General features: G+C 41.7%; 1 protein-coding gene across 2 annotated transcripts in view; it reads right to left on the bottom strand.

The window, feature by feature from the left end:
- Positions 1 to 374: 374 nt before the first annotated feature.
- GHRH (growth hormone releasing hormone) overlaps positions 375 to 22,741 on the bottom strand; it is a 98,069-nt gene continuing 75,702 nt past the window's right edge. The window contains exons 2-5 of one of the 2 annotated variants that reach the window (XM_086928978.1): positions 18,355 to 18,480; positions 12,734 to 12,838; positions 535 to 666; positions 375 to 444 (exon numbers count right to left, since the gene is read on the bottom strand). In XM_086928978.1, the coding sequence (XP_086785104.1) occupies positions 375 to 444; positions 535 to 666; positions 12,734 to 12,838; positions 18,355 to 18,480 (433 nt within the window). Of the gene's footprint in view, positions 445 to 534; positions 670 to 12,733; positions 12,839 to 18,354; positions 18,481 to 22,741 lie in introns of both variants that reach the window. The other variant, XM_086928977.1, reaches the window with a different exon arrangement.

Consider the following 22,741-nt stretch of genomic DNA (forward strand, 5'->3'; position numbering starts at 1 on the left):
TTGCCTTCATACATTTCTTTTAGTCATGCCCAACTGGCTGCATCAATTTCTTCTATATCTAGAAGACCGGACAGACTGAAAACGCAGAACTGTGTGTATCTTTTGGTTAGTGTAGGCTTAAAGTGTGGAATCCTATCTGCTAGAAATGTTGCTGTATAGCACTTGTCGTATAGAGCCCTTCCCAGGAGACCCCTTTGTGATTAATTTACAACAAATTTGTTGAAGCGAAAAATAAAACTTTCTTGCCAGACCTAAAAATGAACCTAGTTCATTCTTCATTTTCACAGTCATCCACGCCGTCCTTTGCCTGAAATAATGAACACATCAAATGCACGGAAAATAGGAAGCCTTTTGAGTACTATGCGTACCTTTATTTAAAGATTAAGGAGTCCTGACAAACTGGGGGTGTAGTCTCCTTCGCGGTCACTGTTGATGTCTTGGATTCTAGTTGGAAGGAAACAGACATAGTGTTAGATTTTCAGTCACGCGATGAATCTACCTCTCACCTCACTGGATATTCAACTCTTCTTCTACCTGAGGTTACTCAGAATGGCAGCTAGGACATTCTTAATGGCCATTTGCTTGTGGAAGTGTCTGTCCATCGAAATGCTGTCCAGCTGGCGCCTGGTCAGGACCTCCTGCCCGTTTTCACCTTGGATCCCCAGTCTGCTCCAGACATGTGGGAAAAGGAAATAGATGGGACAGAAAGGCGGATCAGTGACCGTTATACAGGTCTATATCATTCCCCTATACTGTCAAATAGATATTTGGCATTGATGACATTTTAATAATGCAATTTTTAATACGTTTAGTGGTAGATTTTCAAACATTTTGCACTGGGTTAGCGTCACAAAAGTGAGGCTAACCAGCACAAAACCTTATTGGGGAATTTACTTTCCAGTGCAAAACTTGTTTTGGTCTGGAAAGTACCCTAAAAGTAGTGCAAAGCACTGCGTTGTGTTACTTAGCTCCAAGGAGAGGCGTTACATGGGGGGGGTACGTGGGCATTCCCATGCAACCACCCATGCCTTTTGGCGCTAAACCCTATATAGAAACAGTTGTAGACAGGGTTTAGCTCCAGAAGTTAACACCACTTCAAAGGAGGCGCCAACAGGAGAAATGTTTTTAGTTCTCCTTTCTTTTTTAGGTCTCGGACTAGCGTTGCACTGCGCAGCAGTGCTCGCGCAGCCGAGAATTAATGTCTCTTAGTAGGGGGCTTGAACCCGCCTTTCTCCTCCATTGGCTGGCTTCCTAAACGGAGGCCAGCCATTGGAGGAGAGGGGTGTCACTCGGTTCAAGCCCCGTCTTTTCCAGATTCGGGGGCGTGTTTTTTCTCTTCTTTCTTGTTTTCGTTCTCTCCTCTTCCCATTGGCAGGAATTTTACCTTCCAGCCAATGGGAAGAGGAGAGAACAAAAACCACGCCCTCGAATCCCAAAATGACGATGCTTTCTCCGAGGCATTTCTGCTTCGCCTCGGAAAAAGTCTGACCGGCCGCACAACAGACAGAGACTCTCCCCTCCCTGTATCTCCTATGCCTTATGATGCAACATTCCTGTACTCTCCGAGCCCTCCACTCTCTGCTCTTTCATTCCAAAACTCCATGTATGCCACTCTTCCGGCATTCAGCACAGCAGAACAGACAGACGAACGTGGGAGTCACTCGGGAGAGCCATGCGCCCGGGGGCTAGCTGTCTGTAAAGAGTGTCAGACTTGTGACCGTTAGAGAAAGTGAGCGTCTGTCTGTCAGTGCATCCGGGCAGGAGCATGGCGCTCATCGAGTTTAAGTATGTGCCCAGACAGACTTGGTGAAAGTGTGTTTCTGCGAGTGTCTGTGTGTTAGAAGTGGGAACGTTAGAGTGCACAGATGCCGAGCTTCCCTGTTCCATGCCTGTGTAGCTCACTAGGGCCACGTTCTTTTATTTGAATTTTGGTATTTAATTTACAGATCTCTTTATCCGAGTATACTTGCTGGATTGTAAGTACCATCCTGCAAACAAGAAATACGCTTAGCTGTGCATGAAACTGGAAAAATGATGAGCTCTAAAAATGTATCTGTAAGTGAGTGTGTTTACTTTTGAGTGTATCTCCGAGAAGGTGCTCCAGATGGATAAAGAGTTCACAGAGCATACATACACCTATTTACCAAACTTTTAATAGGTTCGTTTTCCCTTTTGCCCGAGTCCTGCCAATCGCTCCTCTCCACTTTTTTATCCGAACTCTCCCATAACAACCACATTATGTAACCTACACAGTTCCATCCTTTCAGCCTTATGACAATACTTAACATGACAAGGCAGTAGCAGGAGTTGAAACCTCCAGAGCATCACTCATGTACTGTAATGCTGAAACCCAGCTGAAAAATAAACAGAACTCGGAATGGAGATCAAGTACATAACAACCACAGTTTAAGCAGCAATGTAGTAAAAAGAAAACCAAACGTAAATTCCTATAAAACACAATTTATTAAAATGTAAAATTGACTAGCAATATAAATGGAAGCCATAAAGCAAGTGAAAATTATAGTTGTTTAAAGTGGAAGCTAGAACCAGTATAAGTAGTGGTACTAAATTCCCTACAATGAAAATACCAGTAATTACAAAAAGTTAAAAACAAGCCACATATCCAAAATAATAAAATACTCCCATTAGAAGTAAAAGGCTCAATCATTGTAAAAAGCGAAAAGAAACAACTCGGTTAATTTAAAAGTCACGAGCTGGTACAATTAAAAGGCCCAAATAGAACAGTGCTAGCGAATCACTTAATAGTATTGTGGTGAAATGTAACACTGCTGCTGTGGCTTTAATTCTAAAAGCACCGATCCCCTTTGATAATGTGTTTGGAGACCGCGGAATCTGTTAAATCATGTTTGTTAACTATGGCATTATTTGTTATTGTTACATGGGTATTAGATTCAGGGAAGGGCTAATTGTTGGAGAATCAGTGGCGTAACCAGTGTGACATGGGCCCTAGTGTCAGGAAGGAAATGTTTCTCCTGACTGAGTGTTGAACTCTGAAGTGGAGCAATAATAAGGGTTCAGTAGCCCCCCTCAGGGCGCTTGTGCCACTGCACCTGCTGCACCAATGTCTGCTATTCCCGTTAGTGGAAGCACGTAAGAGTCAGACTCGAAGTGCCTATGGATTAAAGTGTGTAAACTTTTGTATCCGCGGTTGCCGGTTTTCCGCAGTTCTGTCAGGCCACACGCACCGGAAGTGGCGCGCTTCACCTCATGCTGCGGGGCAGTCGAGTCTTCCTAATTGGCAGTGGCCCCTCGGTTTAGTCACTAGCCCCCTCCTAGCTGGGTTCATGAGTGTGCAGCCCTCGAGAGGGAGAAGAGAGAGGCCTGCTCCTGTGGGCGCCAGTGCCTTGGTGTTGCCGAAAACTGCTTTAGGCCGCTTTAAGTAGCAGGCGGTGGCACCGCTAGTTTAAAGGCATGTCTGTGGGACTATTCCAGGTTAAAGGGGATGCACCCGTCAGACATTTAAGATAAAGAGAGAAACACACCCCACATCTCGTGTGTGGGTGAACGTCATTTGCATTTTTATAAATGCGTGGGTATTCCCAAACCTAGAAGGTGTATTTTCACAGCTTCTTCGCACTTGAACGTGGTGTAAAAAAAGGCCATTTTAATTGTTGACTGTTGTGAAAAAGACCCCATAGTATCAGGAGGTTTAGGAGAACGGATTTGTCAATTAGGAAGAACATTATCCAGAGAGGGGGTTTGGCGATGTTGGGGAAAAATGAAATTATCTTGCACATTTGACACATTCATTCATGCGGATGGTTCACACTCTAGACATTGCTCACTACTAAACATAAAGGAGAGTAACGATGGACTGTTCTGAAATGCAGAGTGTGTACAGTTTGTCCCGGGCTGGGCAGTGGCAGTATGTGAGGCCTTTGAGTAACCCCAGCGAATAGATCAATTAATGGCCTGGTGCATTTGTTGTGTTTTTTAGCCTCCGCCAACCCCCCCCCCCCCCCACCACCCCCAAGCAGGAATGGTGATGACAGCCAGGGCTCTGAAGAACAGACTTCAGGGGACCACCTCACTCTTCAATCACATTGTTTCCATTGTTTGGCTCTGTGTGTGTGTGTGTGGGGCTCTGTGTGTGTTTGTGTGTGTGTAGCGCTCTGTCTGTGGCGCTCTGTGTGTGTGGCGCTCTGTGTGTGAGTGTGGCACTCTGTGTGTGTTTGTGGCGCTCTGTGTGTGTGTGTGGCGCTCTGTGTGTGTGTGTGTGGCACTCTGTGTGTGTGTGGCACTCTGTGTGTGTGGCGCTCTGTCTGTGTGTGTGTGTGGCGCTCTGTGTGTGTGTGGCACTCTGTGTGTGTGTGGTGCCATGTGTGTGTGTGTGTGGCGCTCTGTGTGTGTGTGTGGTGCTCTGTGTGTGTGTGTGGCGCTCTGTGTGTGTGTGTGTGTGGCACTCTGTGTGTGTGTCTTTGTGGCGCTCTGTGTGTGTGTGTGGCGCTCCGTGTGTCTTTGTGTGTTGGGCTCTGTGTGTCTTTGTGTGTTGGGCTCTATGCGTGTGTGTTGGGTTCTGTGTGTGTGTGGCTCTGTGTGTGTGTGGCTCTGTGTGTGTTGGGCTCTATGTGTGTTGGGCTCTGTGTGTGTTGGGCTCTGTGTGTGTTTGGCTCTCTGCGTGTGTGGCTCTGTGTGTGTGGCTCTGTGTGTGTGGCTCTATGTGTGTGTCTGTGGTCTGTGTGTGTGTGTGTGACTCTCTGTGTGTGTGTGTGTGTGGCTCGGTGTGTGTGTGTGTGGCTTTCTGTGTGTGTGGCTCTGTGTCCTCTAATACTCTACTACTCTCTAATGCTCACCTATTGCCATTACTCACTGTACTACTAAATATCAACTACTCGCTACTACTCACTCTACTACTAAAATACGTACTCTACAACTCTCTAATACTCCCTACTAACTTTAGTACACAAAAATACTCTACAGTACTCACTACAACACTCTATTACACACTCTACTATAACACCCTTTACTACACTCTCTACTACTCACAATACTCACTCAAATGCTCACTCTATACTACTCACTCTCAAATATTATCACTACATCTCGAATACTTACTATACAACTCCATAACACTCTCTACTCGCTGTAAAACTCAATATCAACTACTCGCTACTACGCACTGTACTAAATAGCATCTAATGTATAGTACTTACTATAAGACTGTACTACACACTCTGTTACACTCTCGACTACCGAACATTACTCACTCATAATTAGTCACTATATACTACTCACTCTTTACTACTAAAAGAAAAAACACACTTTGTATATGTAAGAGTATGGTTGTGCATGTAAATGTGTGTAACTCTAAGACTGTTTACTACTCACTCTTTCACTCCTTAATACTAAATATTACACTCTAGACTACGCGCTCTCAAATACTCTCTACTAATCACTCTCTACTACTCACTCTAATACTGTACTACTTACTCTACAACTCTCTAATACTACCTAATAGATTTACTAATGAGAAAAAATGCTGTAAGGTACTCACTCTAATACTCTACCAAAAACTATCAACTTCACACAACTTACTACACACTACTACTCTCTCTTTACTACTCACTCTCTAATATTCTCACTCCTCACTGTACTAGTTACACAACAAATATCTAATACTCTATAGGCACTGTACTACTCAATATCAACTACTCACTACTACTCACTCTACTACTAAAGTACTTACTCAACAACACTCTAATACTCCCTACTCACTTTAGTACATAAATAAATACTCTACAGTACTCACTATAACGCTCTATTACACACTCTACTACACACCCTTTACTACGCTCTCTACTACTAACAAATACCCACTCAAATAGTCACTCTATAATACTCACTATCAAATATTATCAATACTCACTCGAATACTTACTATACGACTCCATAACACTCTCTACTCACTGTAATACTCAATATCAACTACTCGCTACTACTCACTATACTAAATGGCATCTAATGTATAGTACTTACTGTAATACTGTACTACACACTCTGCTACACTCTCTACTACTCAACATTACTCACTCATAATTAGTCACTATACTCCTCACTCTTTACTACTAAAAATAAAAATACACTTTGTATATGTAAAGGTGTGGCTGTGCATGTAAATGTGTGTGGCTCTAGGACTCTTTACTACTCACTCTCTCACTATATAATACTCACTCTTTCACTTTTTACTACTCGCTCTCTAATACTCTCTTTACTAATAACTCTATCCTATTCACTAACAACTACTCACTCTACTACTCTACTTCTTACTCTGTGTGTGGGTGCTAATGCAATAGGTCTCGCATATGCAAGCGATTAAGCTATTGGCAATGTAAATGACAATGCCATTTATTTATGATTTAAAAAATAAAAAAATCATGAGCAATGCCAATAGCTCTACCTTTAATAATGCAGAGACCATTGCATTGTAAATGCTTGTTTGACGTTGCAAGCGTGCTGCATTGTGTAGCACACATACAGAGTGGGAAAAGCTTTTAAACTAATCTAAGCATAGTATTTTGTACAAGACGGGTACCCTCCCTTTACAAAACCTATGCTAGACTCACACACACACCCCAGCGCTATGGCACTAAGGTGTGGGCGAGGTGCACAGCAGCTAAAATCAGCCCGGCACAAGGGAGAGGGGAGCAGAGAGCCATATCTCTGTGTTGTGTTGATATGTGCATTGAGGTTTACAATCTGTTAACAAACCAGTTGTGCAGTGACAACGTGTGTGCACAACTTGGTTCAGAAATAACTAATATTTGCGACAATTTTCCAGAAATTCTCTAGCCTAGAAGGTTCATAAATTAACCCCTTCCAGGCTCATGACGAGCTGGGCTCGTCATGGAGTAGCCTCCTCGCACGCTGATGACGAGCCCAGCTCGTCATATATAATGGGAATAGCGATTTCTCAGCACAGCAGGGGAATATGCTGAGCAGCCATGGGGTTAAGCATTGCCATTTTATTTCCTGAAATGCTAATGCTTTTCTCCAACCTCAGCAGTATCTACTTTTTGATACTCGGGACAGTGCACACTTAAACCTTCCTAATTTGTTTTTCTTGACACTGGGACTTTACAAAAATCAAATGATGGTTGTAAATGACCTACTATCTTGTCTTACCACACACTTCCCGAAACAAACAATAATCCTCACACTTGGCTAGGAATAGCCCAGGGGGGAGGGAATGGAACTAAATAGCAACCAAGAATACCACATATAGGGGACCCTTCTTAACCAGTTCAGCAATTTTTCCAGCATCGAAAGATATCAGGAATGGATCTATGATGTTACAACGCGTTACTTTACAACGCAGGCTGTAACATCGCAACTTTTACAACGCAGGTTCCATTACATCGGATGCCATTACAACGCAGGACATTACATAGCAGATGCTATTACAACGCATACCATTACATCGTAAGTATAGGTAAGTATATCTTTTTAAAAAAAAGGAAATTAAGTTAATTTTAATAATTTAATTTAACAAATATAATGAAATTAATTTTAAAATTGTAAATAATTTAATTTATTTAATTTAGTTTAATTAAATTTAAAAATGGAATAAATGTAATTTAATTAATTTAATATAATTTTATTAATTTAATTTATTACATTTTATAATTGTAATTATTTTAATTTAATTATTTTATTTAATTATTATAATTGAATTAATCTTAAAATTGTAATTAATATAATTAAATAAATGTAACTAAATGTAATTAATTTAATTAATTTAATTTAATTAAAGTCGTACTTTAAAAAATAAACCCTAAAAATACCCCTGTACCCCAAAACCCAAACCCAGCCCTAAAACCTAAAAATACCCCTGTACCCCAAAACCCAAACCCAGCCATTAAACCTAAAAATACCCCTGTACCCCAAAACCCAAACCCAGCCCTAAAACCTAAAATCTCCCCTGTACCCCAAAACCCAAGCCCAGCCCTAAAACCTAAAAATACCCCTGTACCCCAAAACCCAAACCCAGCCCTAAAACCTAAAAATATCCCTGTACCCCAAAACCCAAACCCAGCCCTAAAACCTAAAAATACCCCTGTACCCCAAAACCCAGCCCTAAAACCTAAAAATACCCCTGTACCCCAAAACCCAAACTCAGCCCTAAAACCTAAAAATATCCCTGTACCCCAAAACCCAAACCCAGCCCTAAAACCTAAAAATACCCCTGTACCCCAAAACCCAAACCCAGCCCTAAAACCTAAAAACACCCCTGTACCCCAAAACCCAAACCCAGCCCTAAAACCTAAAAACACCCCTGTACCCCAAAACCCAAACCCAGCCCTAAAACCTAAAAATACCCCTGTACCCCAAAACCCAAACCCAGCCCTAAAACCTAAAAATACCCCTGTACCCCAAAACCCAAACCCAGCCCTAAAACCTAAAAATACCCCTGTACCCCAAAACCCAAACCCAGCCCTAAAACCTAAAAATACCCCTGTACCCCAAAACACAAACCCAGTCCTAAAACCTAAAAATACCCCTGTACCCCAAAACACAAACCCAGCCCTAAAACATAAAAATACCCAAACACCCCAAAACATATACCTCAGTACCCCAAAACATATACCCCTATACTCATACTTATTTTAAAAATTACTTAAATTAATATATTTAATTTATAATATTAAATAACATAAATAAATATATTTATTTATAATTAAAATTAATTAAATTAATTAAATAATATTAAATAAAATTTTAAAAAAAAGATATACTTACCAATACTTACGATGTAATGGCATGCGTTGTAATAGCATCTGCTATGTAATGTACTGCGTTGTAATGGCATACGATGTAATGGAACCAGCGTTGTAAAAGTTGCGTTGTAACAGCATTCCGATGTAAAAGTTGCGATGTAACAGTAACATACCATCAGGAATGCCAATATCTTGATAGATACGGCGCATGCCTGCACTCTCCCATTTACGTATCACAGCTCAGCAACAGTGGCGGCCGCCAACATTAAAATATGGTGAGGCACGATGCCCAAAAAACTCACCACATTTGTTGCACGGAGCCACGTTCGATGTCTCTCTATCCTCGAAGGTGACTCCAGCAGGCAGCAAGAAAGGGAAGGACTTCTTCTCTTGTGGAACGTGATTCCAACCGGATTGGTTGGAGCAGGGTAACCCAGTGCTCATTTTGAATATGGGGGTGTGTGGCTGCAATCCCTCGGCTGTTTCTCAGCCCTGGGATTGTGCAGGTTGAAGTGCGCATGTCAGATTGGCTGGCTGGAGGCAGCTGGCCAAACTGACATGTGCATTGGCAGGGCCTGCAGTAATAGTGCAGCAGTGCACGAATGAGCCCTGCCTCCTGCCCTCACGCTGTAACAGTGTGTGCTTGCGACCAAAATGAAATGGTATTTATTACCATTTTTTTAATGTGTGTGCCTGCTGCGCTCGCAGGAGGTGGGGCGACACTCCTCCACCAAAACGGAGGAGCCACAGCTGTTCAGCAAGTTGTCTCGCTGCGTTGGGTAAAAAAAATATATTTATATGGCCCCCAGTGGTTTCCTGTGATCTTTGACAAGAGTGGATTTGTTTCCCGGATCCAACTGAAATCTTCAAGTTAGGGGTAAAACACACAATCTTCACTCATTTATGACTGCAAAAGACAGGAAATTCATGGCAAATGCACAAGTCTTCCCATCACTGATTCAACATGCCTCCCAATAGAGCAATGCTCCACATGTCTTTGTGGGCATATCGTAGAAGCTAGGAATGAGTCAAAACTTCATTAAAATGGCACTACAGAACTCTAGCTACACTCACTGATGAGGCTCAACAAGGCTGGAGCTGGTATACGCGTGCCTGGGTTCCTATTCAGAGGGGACAGTGCTTACAGATTTTATCTCAGCCGCACCTTTGGGCCTATGAAATTACTGACTTACATTTGGCTGGTTCCTATAACACAGAGGAGGTTAAAATTAATAATTGAGGAATTCCATCCGTAGCTTTTTGTGCACTTAAAGTGAATGAATATGTGAGTGAATATGTATGTATGGGTATGGCATACAGGAGAGGAACACGCCCATACCGCGACAATGTTGAGTACGTTTTTCAGGGGATAGTTCACAGCAATTTGCCTTGATGGATGGCTACAGTATTAGACCCCACGGTTGCCCACCATCCAGGTATCCCTGTTGACCTCATTTTGTAAATTAGAGACCCAAGGATATCCAAGGAGGTGTAAAGTACTGATAACACTACATTTTGTTACTCACAAAACACTGCAACTTCAGTCTACAGATTGGAAAAGATTTCCTTACTTTTACTTGCTGTAAAAGACTAACATGACCTGCTACTATCAAATGTCATGTCGTCCTGCATCCAAAACATCACCAGATAGAAACAGTACCAACCATGTGTGCTTGGAATATTGTCTAAGACAGGAATGAGTCAAAACATGTCCTGCTAAAAGAGGAGCCTATCATGTTTGCAGCCGTGCCATAACTAAACAATTGGAGATGTTGTAAAGTGGGGAGGAGGATGGTAACATGGCACTTCTACATGATACCCTTAATAAATGAAGGTAAATGTAAATTGATACTTGTATAGCGCACTACTCACCTGCAAGGGTCTCAAGGCGCTTGTACGAATACCGCTGTGGAACCCATCCTGGCTTTCCCTGTGAGGCATTCACTCCTGGGCACCTCCAAGGTGGAGGCCAGGCATCCTTAGCGTTGTGGGGATTAAGCAAGCTATTGCCCAGAGTTGCACTCCATGATTGGAATAGGCACTGAGGCGAGAATTATCAGGTCCGTGGAATTTTTTAGCCCAAGACCCGCCGAGGCGGGGAATTGAACCCGGGTCCCGGGCTAGACCTCTGCATCAGGGTCTGCTGCTCTAACCATTGAACCACACTTCTCCACTAAAGGTAATATTTACTTGTAGAACAGTGTGCTGTGATTTCCACTAATTCAAGCAGACCCTTGGACTATGCCTGTTACTGACCAGGTAAACCCCTTGAAAAGGAATATTTTACACTCACCTTCTTCTCCTTCAAGAGGCGGAGGAATATTAAAATATTAAAGAAGTCTATTCATACTTTTATATTAGAAACAAAATAGATCACTGGTGTGGAGTTTGCCAGCTTCTGTGCAGCATGTTTCAGAGTCTCAGAAAACACAGCACTTTGAGGCAGATGTATTAACATCTAGATTTGCGATTCTCAAATAGCGATTTTTTTAGAAATCGCTATTTGAGATTTGCAAAATGATATGTATGTAGAAATTCGCTTTTTTTGCAATTTCTTAAAATTCCTTAATTGCGATTAGCAAATTGCGAATCGCAATTAAGGAATAATTTCCTATTCCTTTCTAGGAGAAGTGTGGCTCAAGTGGTTGGAGCGGCGGACCCTGATGCAGAGGTCTGGCCCGGACCAGGGTTCAATTCCCCGCCTCGGTGGGTCTTGGGCTCAAATTTCCCCGGACCTGACACTTCTCGCCTCGGTGCCTATTCCAATCATGGAGTCCCACTCTGTAACTCTGGGCAATAGCTTGCTTAATCTCCACAACGGCCCCTCGCAGCGGGATGCCTGGCTTTCACCTTGGGGATGCCCAGTAATGGGTTATCTCGCAGGGGAATACCAGGACGGGTTCCCTAAGCAAGCGCTGGGACGCTTTCGGGCAGCCATGCGCTCTACAAATCAAATTTCATTTCATTCATTCTATGGGCCAGGAGGCCCATAGGAATGAATGTGAAGTTATTCTCAATTTGCGATTCGCAATTTGCGAATCACAAATTGAGAATAATTTTAAGGTTGCAAGGGTGTCATAAGGACACCCTGATGCACCCCTGAAATTCACATGTGTGCGCATATGGTGCACATACATGCCCTAAGGGCATGTATGTGCGCCACATGGCACCTTCCCAAATGCAAAAAAGTGCTTTTGTGACAGAAATCGCAAATTACCACCAACTTGTAGTTGGTGGTAATTTGCAATTTCTTAATGAGAAGTCGCACAACTTGGGTGCTTCATACATTGTATTTAAGGAATCGCAAAATTTCCGATTCCTTAAATGCAATCGTAAAATAAGGAATCGCAAATTTGCGATTCCTTATTTTGCACTCAAATTTGCTACATACATACCATTTTGCAAAAATAATTTCGCAAACGGCGAAATTCTGCGAATTTCGGCGTTTGTGAACCCATTTGAGCTTCATACTTATGGCCCTTTGTCATTTGGAAGCTCCAGCTCGCCTAACAAAAAGGCCTTTCCTAATGTATACTGTTTCCTGCAGATTCCCTTTGTGATCCAGAACGTTTTTTGCAGCAATATATAGGGCGTGCTTGATCAGCCTTACATTTCCCAGACAGGAAATGGAGCACCAAATAAAGCTGAAAACCAGGCATTGCTAGGAAATACACATCAGGTCCAATCTGGAGCCTGGGAAAGAGTCACAAATGGAATCAGCTGGAATATATGTATCCATCATAAAGAATGTTACCAAAGTTTAGTATCCTGCTCTTTTAGGCCAATTATTGCATTGTATTTAATGGTTGTGCATGGTATGCTAAATTATGTTCCCCATGTAAAAGATGTTTCTGCTGTAAGATACTGCTTTTTGTTGAATCTATTTTGGAGCAAACTGAAAGGATGTCCAATTAGATGACCTTACCTATGTAATTTAAAGGGCAATACAGACTAGATACATGTCAAACTGTAGTGGATAAGTAAAGGCAATGACGTACCCGAGCCGTTTTCCCATAATCGTTTGTAAAAATTTCCTAGCCGAAATCTGACCCAGGAACTTCCTGTATGTGTTGGTAAAGATGGCGTCGGCATGGCGTTCTGCCCTGGAAGCAACAAGAAGCAGGCTTACCGTCTTTGTGTTATACTTGAACCTGCAAAGCAAGTCCCACAGTTTTGGAAAACATACATTTGTGGGCATTCACAAACTTTGAACACACCCCCTTACCACTCTGGGCATAGTCGGATAATTTATTCCACCATAGTCGTGAAGTAACTAATTTCTATGTTCAGGAAGGGGACACTTCTAAACTAGAAAGACATTAAGGGGTCACTAGTTGCCCAAGGGGAAAACATTTTTTATCTATATATATATATATATATATATATATATATATATATATATATATATATATATATATATATATATATATATATATATATATATATATATATATATATATAATATATATATATTATGTATATAATATATATATATATTATATATATAATATATATATATATTATATATATAATATATATATATTTATATATATATATATATTCATAATATATATATATTTATATTTATATATTTATGTATTTATTTATTACTTCATATATTATATATATACTTTATATATTGATTGCACCCATCATTTGTGTGGCGTTTTCTAGGAGAAAATTAAATAATGCTTCATCTTGCTAATAAGATGTCAAAAGCACACATTTTGCTTTGAAGATGTTAAATTACATGAATATGACAGTAAGAGGACAACCGGTTTAGACATAGATTCACAAACTGGTCAAAGAGAATTGGACAAAATGGATTAAGAGAGAATTCCTAACAACAAAATGTTCTAATGTTCTAGGGGTCACTCAAGTAGCAAAGGGGTAATGAGACCTAAAATTAGGCCTGGGCGGATTTAGCGTAACGAGTGAAGTGACAAAAAAACTCTGCAGCTCTAGCCGGATTTCCGTGAGCGGCAGAGTGCGTTAGGGTCATACCGTTGTGGTGATTTTGAGCCCCGGGTGTTTGTTCCGCGCTGTAAAATCATTGCAAATGGCACCATGCGCAGCGTGAGAGGGCGCAGCTCCCTTCCTGCTGCTTGAGTAGATTTTCTACTCGATCAGAAACTTGCTCAGTGTGAACAGGTTTCTCAATGCGAGAAGTCGCATTGAGAAATCCGACCCCCTGAGTAGAGAAATCTCACCAGAAGGTTGATTTTACTCACTCGCAACTAGACCTTGGCGAGCGCGAGCGAGGAAGAATCTAGCTGGGAGGTGAAAATGGAGCGGAGTTCACTGTCCAAGGTTACCTAAAACTAGCACGGTAAATGGGCCTCCTACCCCAGTTAAGCTGCTTGAAGGAAATGGGAAAGGAAATGGAGAAAATCAAAACAGGAGGCTTGCAAACTAGCGCATAGAAAGGCTCTTAGAACATATTTGAAAAAATGTAACATTGCTAGAAGATCTCAAATTGGAACCAGAATTACTGAAGCTAAAAATTCTTCCAAAGTACTGTTTAAAATTCTAAAAGATTTCACCAACTCGAGGGTTGATAATCATTCCATCTCGCAGACTCAAAAGTTCTGTGATGATCTGGCAAACCATTTTAAGCTAAAGATTGATAAAAATCTGTAGCTCTTTTAGCATACAGGCGGAACATATCGTGGCATCACGAAACTTTGATGATTCCATCTCTCCAACATTGGAAGCTTTTTTAAGGCATCACTTTGGAGCAAGTCCAGTCCTTACTGACACACATAAAATCTGGTTCCCCTCTTGACCTGGACCCTCCTTTCATCATCTCAGCTTTGGCCTTAGCCTCCTTCCCTCAGAAATGGAAGATGGCTCTAATAGGACCTATAGTAAAAGAAAACTTGGCCGATCCCCTGGATTTTCAAAATTATAGACCCATATCTTTTCTTCCTTTGTTCTCAAAAGTTAAGGAAGCTTTACTTAATAAACAGTTACCTGAATATCTTGAACTGAATGACTTACTTGACCCTTAACAGTCAGGCTTACGTGATGAAGGGACACCAACTATGCTGATTCTTCTCGACCTGTCTGTAGCGTTCAACACCATCTCTCATTGCATCCTGGTGCACAGGTTATGAGAGATTGGTGTCAGCTGAATGGCACTGAAATGGTTTGAAAGCTTCCTTGCTGACCGAACACAGCGAGTACAACTTGAGTCGTTTACTTCTCAGACTTTGGCTGTAGACAAAGGGGTCCTCTCTGGCCTCCATTAATAGATCTTGTGGATTTGACACTGTATCGTAGGTGAACGATACACAATATATATCGTTACCATTGACACGGATCAGAGAAAAAGTTGTATGTTAAAGACTGCGGCTTGGATGATGGTGAATTTTTTACAGCTGTACACTAGCAAAACCGAGATTCTGCTTTTTGGAAAAGCTGAGGAGCTCTGGTCTACTGATTGGTGGCCTTCTGAGCTGGGTGAACCACCATCCCCAAAAAATGGGCGAAAATCTGGGTGTTCTTGTGGATGACAAACTCTCCATCGAAGAACACGTGAAAAGCATCTCAGGCACCTGTTTCAGCCTGATGCGAATGCTCAAAGATTTTTCCTTGGCTTCCTCTTTCAGCAAGAAAGTCTCTCATACAGGCACTGCAAGTAAGTAGGCTAGACTACAGTAACTCCCTACTGGTAGGGATCAGGGAAGTTCTGCTCTCTAGGCTGCCGTTTGTGCAGAACACAGCCAAACGTCTGGCCCTCTATCGGCCCTCTTGATCACCATCCGAACCTCTCCTGCGACTACTCCACTGGCTGCCCATTAGGAAACGAGCAGTATTTAAGCTTTTGTGTCTGGTATTTAAAACACTACAGGGGAATGGTCCAGTTTACCTCAGAAAAAAAGCTAAAACCTTATATTTCTTCCCGGCAACTGAGATTGAGTGATCGGTGGCTGTTGTGCCCTATGAGGATTAATAAATCAGAATGGGTGGTATCTTGCTCCCTCCCACTGAAACAAACTGCCAGACGACATTCGTGCCTACCCTAACTTAGGGCAGTTTAAAGTACGTCTTAAAACCTGGTTGTTTAGTCACTAATCAGTTGTCTCCTCTCTGCTCTTCTGATAATGTGGCGCCGAGAGATCCCCTTGGGGATGATTCGTTTTGCGCCTAGGAAATACTAATAATAATAAATAATAACCACAATTGTGGTTGGAGTGGCACCTAAGATCCCTGGGCTCCAGTGTCAGTGAACCTGCTGCTGTAATGTTAGTTACACCCTTGTTAGCGATGTTGATTTATTGTATTGTCTCTTCAGAACGTTTGGAGAGACTTTAAAAGGATGGTGAGAAAATTGATTTGAGAGGGTATTGCTTCCCACAAGACCTTCTTTGTGGTTTTATTCCTTAAATCCTTTGCCCGCACCTCACCTAGTCAGGAATTGTTTCTGTTCCAATACTGAATGAGTACTTGATGCATTGTCTTTTAATTTTTAAATCTTCGAGTCTGGGATTTGTCTGGGTTCTGTGTAGCAAATTCCTCTGTTAGTATCTGTTTTTGTCTTAGTTGTGGCCTGACCTCTAAAAATGAACAATATGACTGTCAATTTATCACTGCCTATCCTCACTCAACCTCCTTATATTTTTAAGGCCCATGCTCTCGGTCCAAAACTTCCAGTTTGGTCAATAGGTCATTTCCCTTTGATGTTGACAGAGGCAGAAAGAAGACCAAGGTTTTGCCTACCTATTCTCAACTTATAGAGTTTACAGAGCAGGTGATGTATCGCATATGTTAAAGGTCAGTAAGGATAATTAGAAAGGGTACCATCCATTTCTAGAACCCTACCTACTATTAAGGTAGATTTCCCCATTTATGTTCATGGCTGTAACCTCCAAATGGCAAAACTGCAGAGGCAAGTGCCAGATACCAAGTGCCTTCCAACTGATCACAGCTCTGCAGACTCTAGGAGCAGACACGGCCATCACAGTGTTGCTTGAAGGTAGTCGCTCCTCTACCAAATATTTCACAAAGATCATTCCAGCTCTAGCAAATCTCTTCACCATCATGAGTTCTAATGTAATCCTATGAAGTCCTACCTCAAGCATTCTGCTGCATCGATATCAGTGGCTTTGATTATTGATTGTCAGGCAACCCGCCATATCACCAACACTTCATCTAAGCCTCTCCCTTGATCCCACAAAAGCTTACAGCTCTTTATCAATTTCCCTTCATAAGGATTATGATTTCTTGGTAAAAAAAACATCAACATTCTTTTTCTATCTGAAAGATCTTAAAATGGATGATATTGAATGTAGAGGCTATTTTCAGGAACGGTAATAGTTCTTGGAGTGCTCATATTTCCTTCTTCAACCGAGATGAGACATGTGTGAAACTTTCTCCAAGCTTTATTTTATTTATTATATCGTGAATTTGGCCCAAAGGCATTCTAGTTCGTTACTTGGGACCAGGTTACATTACTAATTGTTTTAGGCATGGCGAGATTAAACGATTTGCCCAGGCTAATAGGATATTTAGCCAAGGCCAGGACTCGAAACTAATTCTATGGTCCTAAAGTCGGTACCTCAGGCCACATCTCTTCCCTCTTCTTACTCGTGTTTCAATATGGTGCACTACAGCCTACTTCATGCACCCACGGTGACATCAGACTGGCATCATCTTTGCCAGTGGAAGGGAGATGTATTAAGGTTCCTCTGTCATCGAGTCCATGATGAAGCATTATCTTTTCAGACACTGCTTATTGCTCATAGTTCACCTGATCTTCCCACAGTTGTCGTGTTCAGCAAAGGCGTTTGTGAGATAACTCTTCAGTTTCTCCTGCAACCATCATATTCCTCATTCTCATGATGCTTTAGGTCTGCTACATGAATTCTCCCATTTTTCCTCCAAGGTCTTGTTTCCTTTTTCAGTCGAGATGTCTTTATCTGGGTACAGGTTGCTATACGTACCTTTGGCTTTGGGAAGTCGTTTACATGGGCCTTTATCAGTACTTGACAATAAAAATACACAAGGACCCAAAACTCTTTTTTAAGGTGCCCACCATCAGTGTTATTAAATGCTAGCATTGCTTAATACCAAATTCATCTACTTTTTAATTAATTTCATTGCTCTTTCCACCATCAGTCACTTCCTATCTCTTTATCTCACTATTACAAGTTCTTTCTCAACCTCGCTTTGTTTCCTTTTCAGCTTTTCTCTATGTTTCTCTTTCTTTTTCCCTTTTCTGTTTTTTTGTATCTCTTGCTATGGGTTTAAATATAGTGATGAAAAGTTACAGGCACAAATTAGACTCTGGATTTGACACTGCACTCAGGTCTTTCTTGGGCTTACTTATCCTACTTACCTACCATGAACTTCCTAATTCAGCATACCCATCATCATGCTGCTCCAGTCTCTTCATCCAGCCACTTTTTGGTTCAGTCAACCTTGACTTTCTTTCATACACTGCTATCCTCACTTATCCAGCCACGTTTTCCTCATTCATCCACATCCTAAGCTATCCATCTACTGCCTTGCTGACCCACTAATTAGATTTTTCTACAACAATAGATATCCATGAACAACCACTGCCATTCTTTCCATGCATACATATGTTGCCGGAGTATGCAGAGAGTGAACTCACCTTTTCTCTGTAGGGTCACTGAGGAAGTGCTCCTGCTCTTCCAATGAGAGGTCTCGACTCTGCACCGGGTCTCTCTCCCGAAGCTGGAAGCTCATGGCCTTCCCGGAGATGGGGAGCTGGTCATAGCTGAAAAAAGAACTCAGGCTAGTGCTTTAAGAAGGAAACCATGTAAACTCTCAGGGCCAAATTAACAAGAAAGGGCGATACATTATCGCCGCTTTTATCGGCAGGAAACTCCCGCAAAGCGGCAATAATGGGCTTGATAATATGCCCTTGTGAATTCCCATAGAAGCCCAGGTTCTGGTGTTAACCGGGGCTTCTATGGGAATTCACAAGGACGTATTATCAAGCCCATTCTTGCCGCTTTAGCGGCAGTTTCCTGATGATAAAAGCGGCGATAATGTATCGCCCTTTCTTGATAATATGGCCCTCAGTTCTGCAGGACATTGCATCATTTTCATACTTCTCAATGAACAAGCTTCTAGAGTGAATGAGATGGCCATGATGATAGCTCTCTCTATTGCTCAGTAACTATTGGTCAAAAATAATCAAACAATCAAGGGAGTCTGTGTCCATAATCCCAAGATTTAACCACATTTGGAATACCCTTTGGACGATTTAAGTATCTGAGATTTCCTTTTAGGTTAGCCATGATTGCTAGTGTGTTCCGATAGAATATCATTACACTTTTTGGGGAAACTAAGTGGGTTCAATCTTTTAAGGGTGATATGCTGGTGTTTACTGCATCACCAGAACAGCAAAATGAAAGGGCATTCCAAGTGTCTAAGATCTTGATAGAGACTGGCATGACAGTTAAAAAGGAAAGGCATAGATATATGACTGACGCAGTCGATAACTTGATACGCACTATTTTTTTTCCTTCGGAGTTTTATATAACTCGAACTTAACCCGAAGGTATCAGAGCGCTTTACATGAGCACCACGTTATGTTACACAAGGACACATTCATTTTTGTTAGGCACAGAGAGAATAAGTGATTTGCCCAGAATAACTGGATGTTGAGCGTCATTGCCGAGACTCAAACCTGGTTCCCCAGGCTTGAGTTTGACCGCCCTAGCTGTTAGGCCACAACCTCTCCCTATCACACCTGATGGGAGCAAGCCTAAAGCAGATTTACTTGAAGCAATTAAGACTGCTGCTCTACCTTAGGATAAGGATGCGCTGAGATATTTTCTGTAGCCTTAGTGAGTATTAAGGCTTCAGTCTTGGGGCTCTGTTATGCTAATTAATTGATTAATGGTAGAGAACACACTATAACATTTATATCATATGCATTGCTTGTTTCAGAGAAACAGCACCACACCATTGTGTTTGAATATTAGCATGCACGTGGGGTGTAGAGACATTAAAAACACACCTATGAGGGTCATGTTTCGATCTTTTTACTGATCATGAACCATTGGTGTACATGAAGGATGGTAATGGTATTGCTAAGGCATCGATCAGATTGACACGACTGATTTCACGTCTGTAGTAGTTTAACTTTAACAAATGTGCTGGTGGGAACAGTGTGTGGGTGGATTGCCTTTCTAAGTTGCATGATGAGAAATCTGTGGAGGGTGAGTAGGGTGCATTTGAACAAGAACAGGAATGCGTTGTGGCCGCTGTAGATGCTGTGTAGGAATCGTGAAAGGTTGAAAGCACGTCAAAGCGATTCGGTTTATTGAGAAGTACAAAAATATATTGTAAATGGATGACCTCCAGATAGAAATGTGTAAGAGGTTATTTAGCTTTGCCTAGATTGCTCCTGAACTTTCTATTGAAGCTGATGTAGTGTTATGGCAGGGGTTGCTTATAGCACCAGAGATGGGTTGGTAGAAATTGATTTGCATTGCACATTCACAACACTCTGGTGTTTCAGCTTCCCAAATGTTATTGTGTAAATTAGATTGGTGTAGTTCCTGGATGAACCATCTGGAGAGCCTAGGATAAGATCAGTTGGAAAAAGATGCATAGACCTTCCTAGGAAATTTAGTGATTATGTAGTATGCTCAATTTAAAAATATATCAAGGAAAATGATATGTGGTTTACCTTATCTATAGGATTGCACTTTGTTTTATAACAATTTACACATGATTGGCCTAAAAATAAGAAAAGGTCGACGCGTTTCGAATCCCAAAAGCTAGTGGGATTCTCCTCAGGACCAAACTTAAAATAAATCTGTTAAACTTGTATTGTCTTGTCTTCTAGGAAGAGTTTTAGTAGTCGAGGACAATCTCTGAAGAAATTAAAGATGCCTTTGGCTCCTAGGTGCAATAGTTGTATTGCAGACTTTTGAGTGGGCGCAACATGCTGCTTAGTCCAGGGTAGGTATATCCATCATTCGGTTTCTCGAACACAGCTTTTGGAGTCTCCTTTGGGCAGTGAATGGATCAACACGCCATGCATGGCAAGACAATACAAGTTTAACAGATTTATTTTACGTTTGGTCCTGAGGAGAATCCCACTAGCTTTTGGGATTCAAAACGTGTCGACCTTTTCTTATTATTAGGCCAATCATGTTTAAATTGTTATAACTTGGAAGAATTGTATGATGGCCTATCAGATAGTTTCTTGAATGAGGAATGTTTTTGTTTTAAATTTTCATGACCTTTTCTTATTTTTAGGCCAATCATGTGTAAATTGTTATAACTTGGAAGAATTGTATGATGGCCTATCAGATAGTTTCTTGAATAAGGAATGTTTTTGTTTTAAATTTTCATTGTGTTCTGTTCCCCGCATTATAAAAATAAGAATTAGTGCAGGGACACTCACACACAGACTTTCCCACTTTTCTTTCCCTTCCTGAGTGCTTGACGATTATTGAATGCATGTTGTGAATGAATCACTGGATGATAGCGAATGTTGAGTTAGATGCTGAAAACATGGATGTTCGACTTTTCAATTTTTTTCACCTTTTTATCACATTCTTGTACATATTCACATACAGATTTTAGAAGAAGGACTTCTCCTCCCCTCCCTATGTCTGCAAGTGGTGGCCGATTTGACTTAAATAAAGTGTCAAATATTGAAGGCTATAGTAAAAGTAGAGAAATGAAACTACATTTCAATTGATGATTATAATAAAATGTTTTTGTGATATATCTGGACTGAACAAGTGGTCTATTGAGATAAGATATTTGCTGCTTATCTTCTTACAGGTTAAGAAAATTTTGAGCAGTATTGGCATTTGTTTTGGAGAAAAGGAAAGAGCATCTAGGTGGGTGCACTCGATCCATGGGGCTGACGGGGATTTGGTCACTGACCCCCAAAAGATTACTGACGCATTTGCCTCTTATTTCTCATCAGTGTATACACCTGCCGAGACGTCCCAGTCTGCCATGGCTACAGAACTTCTGTCGACTATTAAAGTCGCCTGCCTGTCCACAAAAGACAGGGACTCCCTTGAGGGTGACATCACTGACACTGAAATTCAGAAAGCTATTCAAGATTTGCGCTCCGGTAAAGCCATGGGACCCAACGGGCTCCCAATTGAACTTTTTAAACCAACGGCATCCAATCTCTCGCCCCATCTATTACACATGTATACTGAAAGTTTTGATGCAGGGGTTCTACCACCTGAAGTCAGGATGGCGTCAATTGTGGTTATACATAAACCTGGCAAACCTGCAGAGGACTGTAAGTCATACCGTCCTATTTCCCTCCTCACGGTTGAGGCGAAAATTCTGGCAAATCTATTGGCCTATAGGCTTCTCCCCTTTCCGATGGGCTTGGTGCATCCAGATCAATCCGGGTTCATGCCAGGAAGGAGCACAGCTTTGAATTTGCGCAGTTTAAATGAGGTCCTGGGCAGAATAGACACCATTAGGGAGAATGCAATATTTCTGTCCCTAGATGCATCAATGGCTTTTGACACCATTGAAGGGGACTGTCTCTTTGCTATTTTGGCCCGGATGCGGTTCGGTCCCAAGTTTGTCAAGTGGATCCGACTACTCTAATCACAACCTTCTGCGCAGATGGTTGTCAACAACCACATATCTGGATCATTTACACTGCGGCTGGGCACTAGACAGGGGTGCTCCCTGTCACCCCTTCTCTTTGCGCTAGTGCTGGATCCCTTGGCGACTTGGATCAGGGGGATCCGGTGATTAGAGGTCTGAAATGGACAGAGGACCATGAAGACCGCATCTCCCTATATGCGGAAGATATCCTCCTTTATCTAGCTTCGCCTGCGCGGTCTCTTAATCAAGTCCTCCATATTTTCCGTATATTTGGTGCCCACTCGGGCTACACTATCAATTGGGCTAAGTAACAGCTTTATGTCCTATGGGGCGATCCACCGCGTAACCCTAAGGGATATAGCATACCAGTGGCTTCACAAGGCTTCAAATACCTCAGTAGCTTCATCACCCCATACATGGTCTAA

This window comes from Lissotriton vulgaris, chromosome 7 (assembly GCF_964263255.1).
Source record: "Lissotriton vulgaris chromosome 7, aLisVul1.2, whole genome shotgun sequence".
Taxonomy (NCBI): Eukaryota; Metazoa; Chordata; class Amphibia; order Caudata; family Salamandridae; genus Lissotriton; species Lissotriton vulgaris.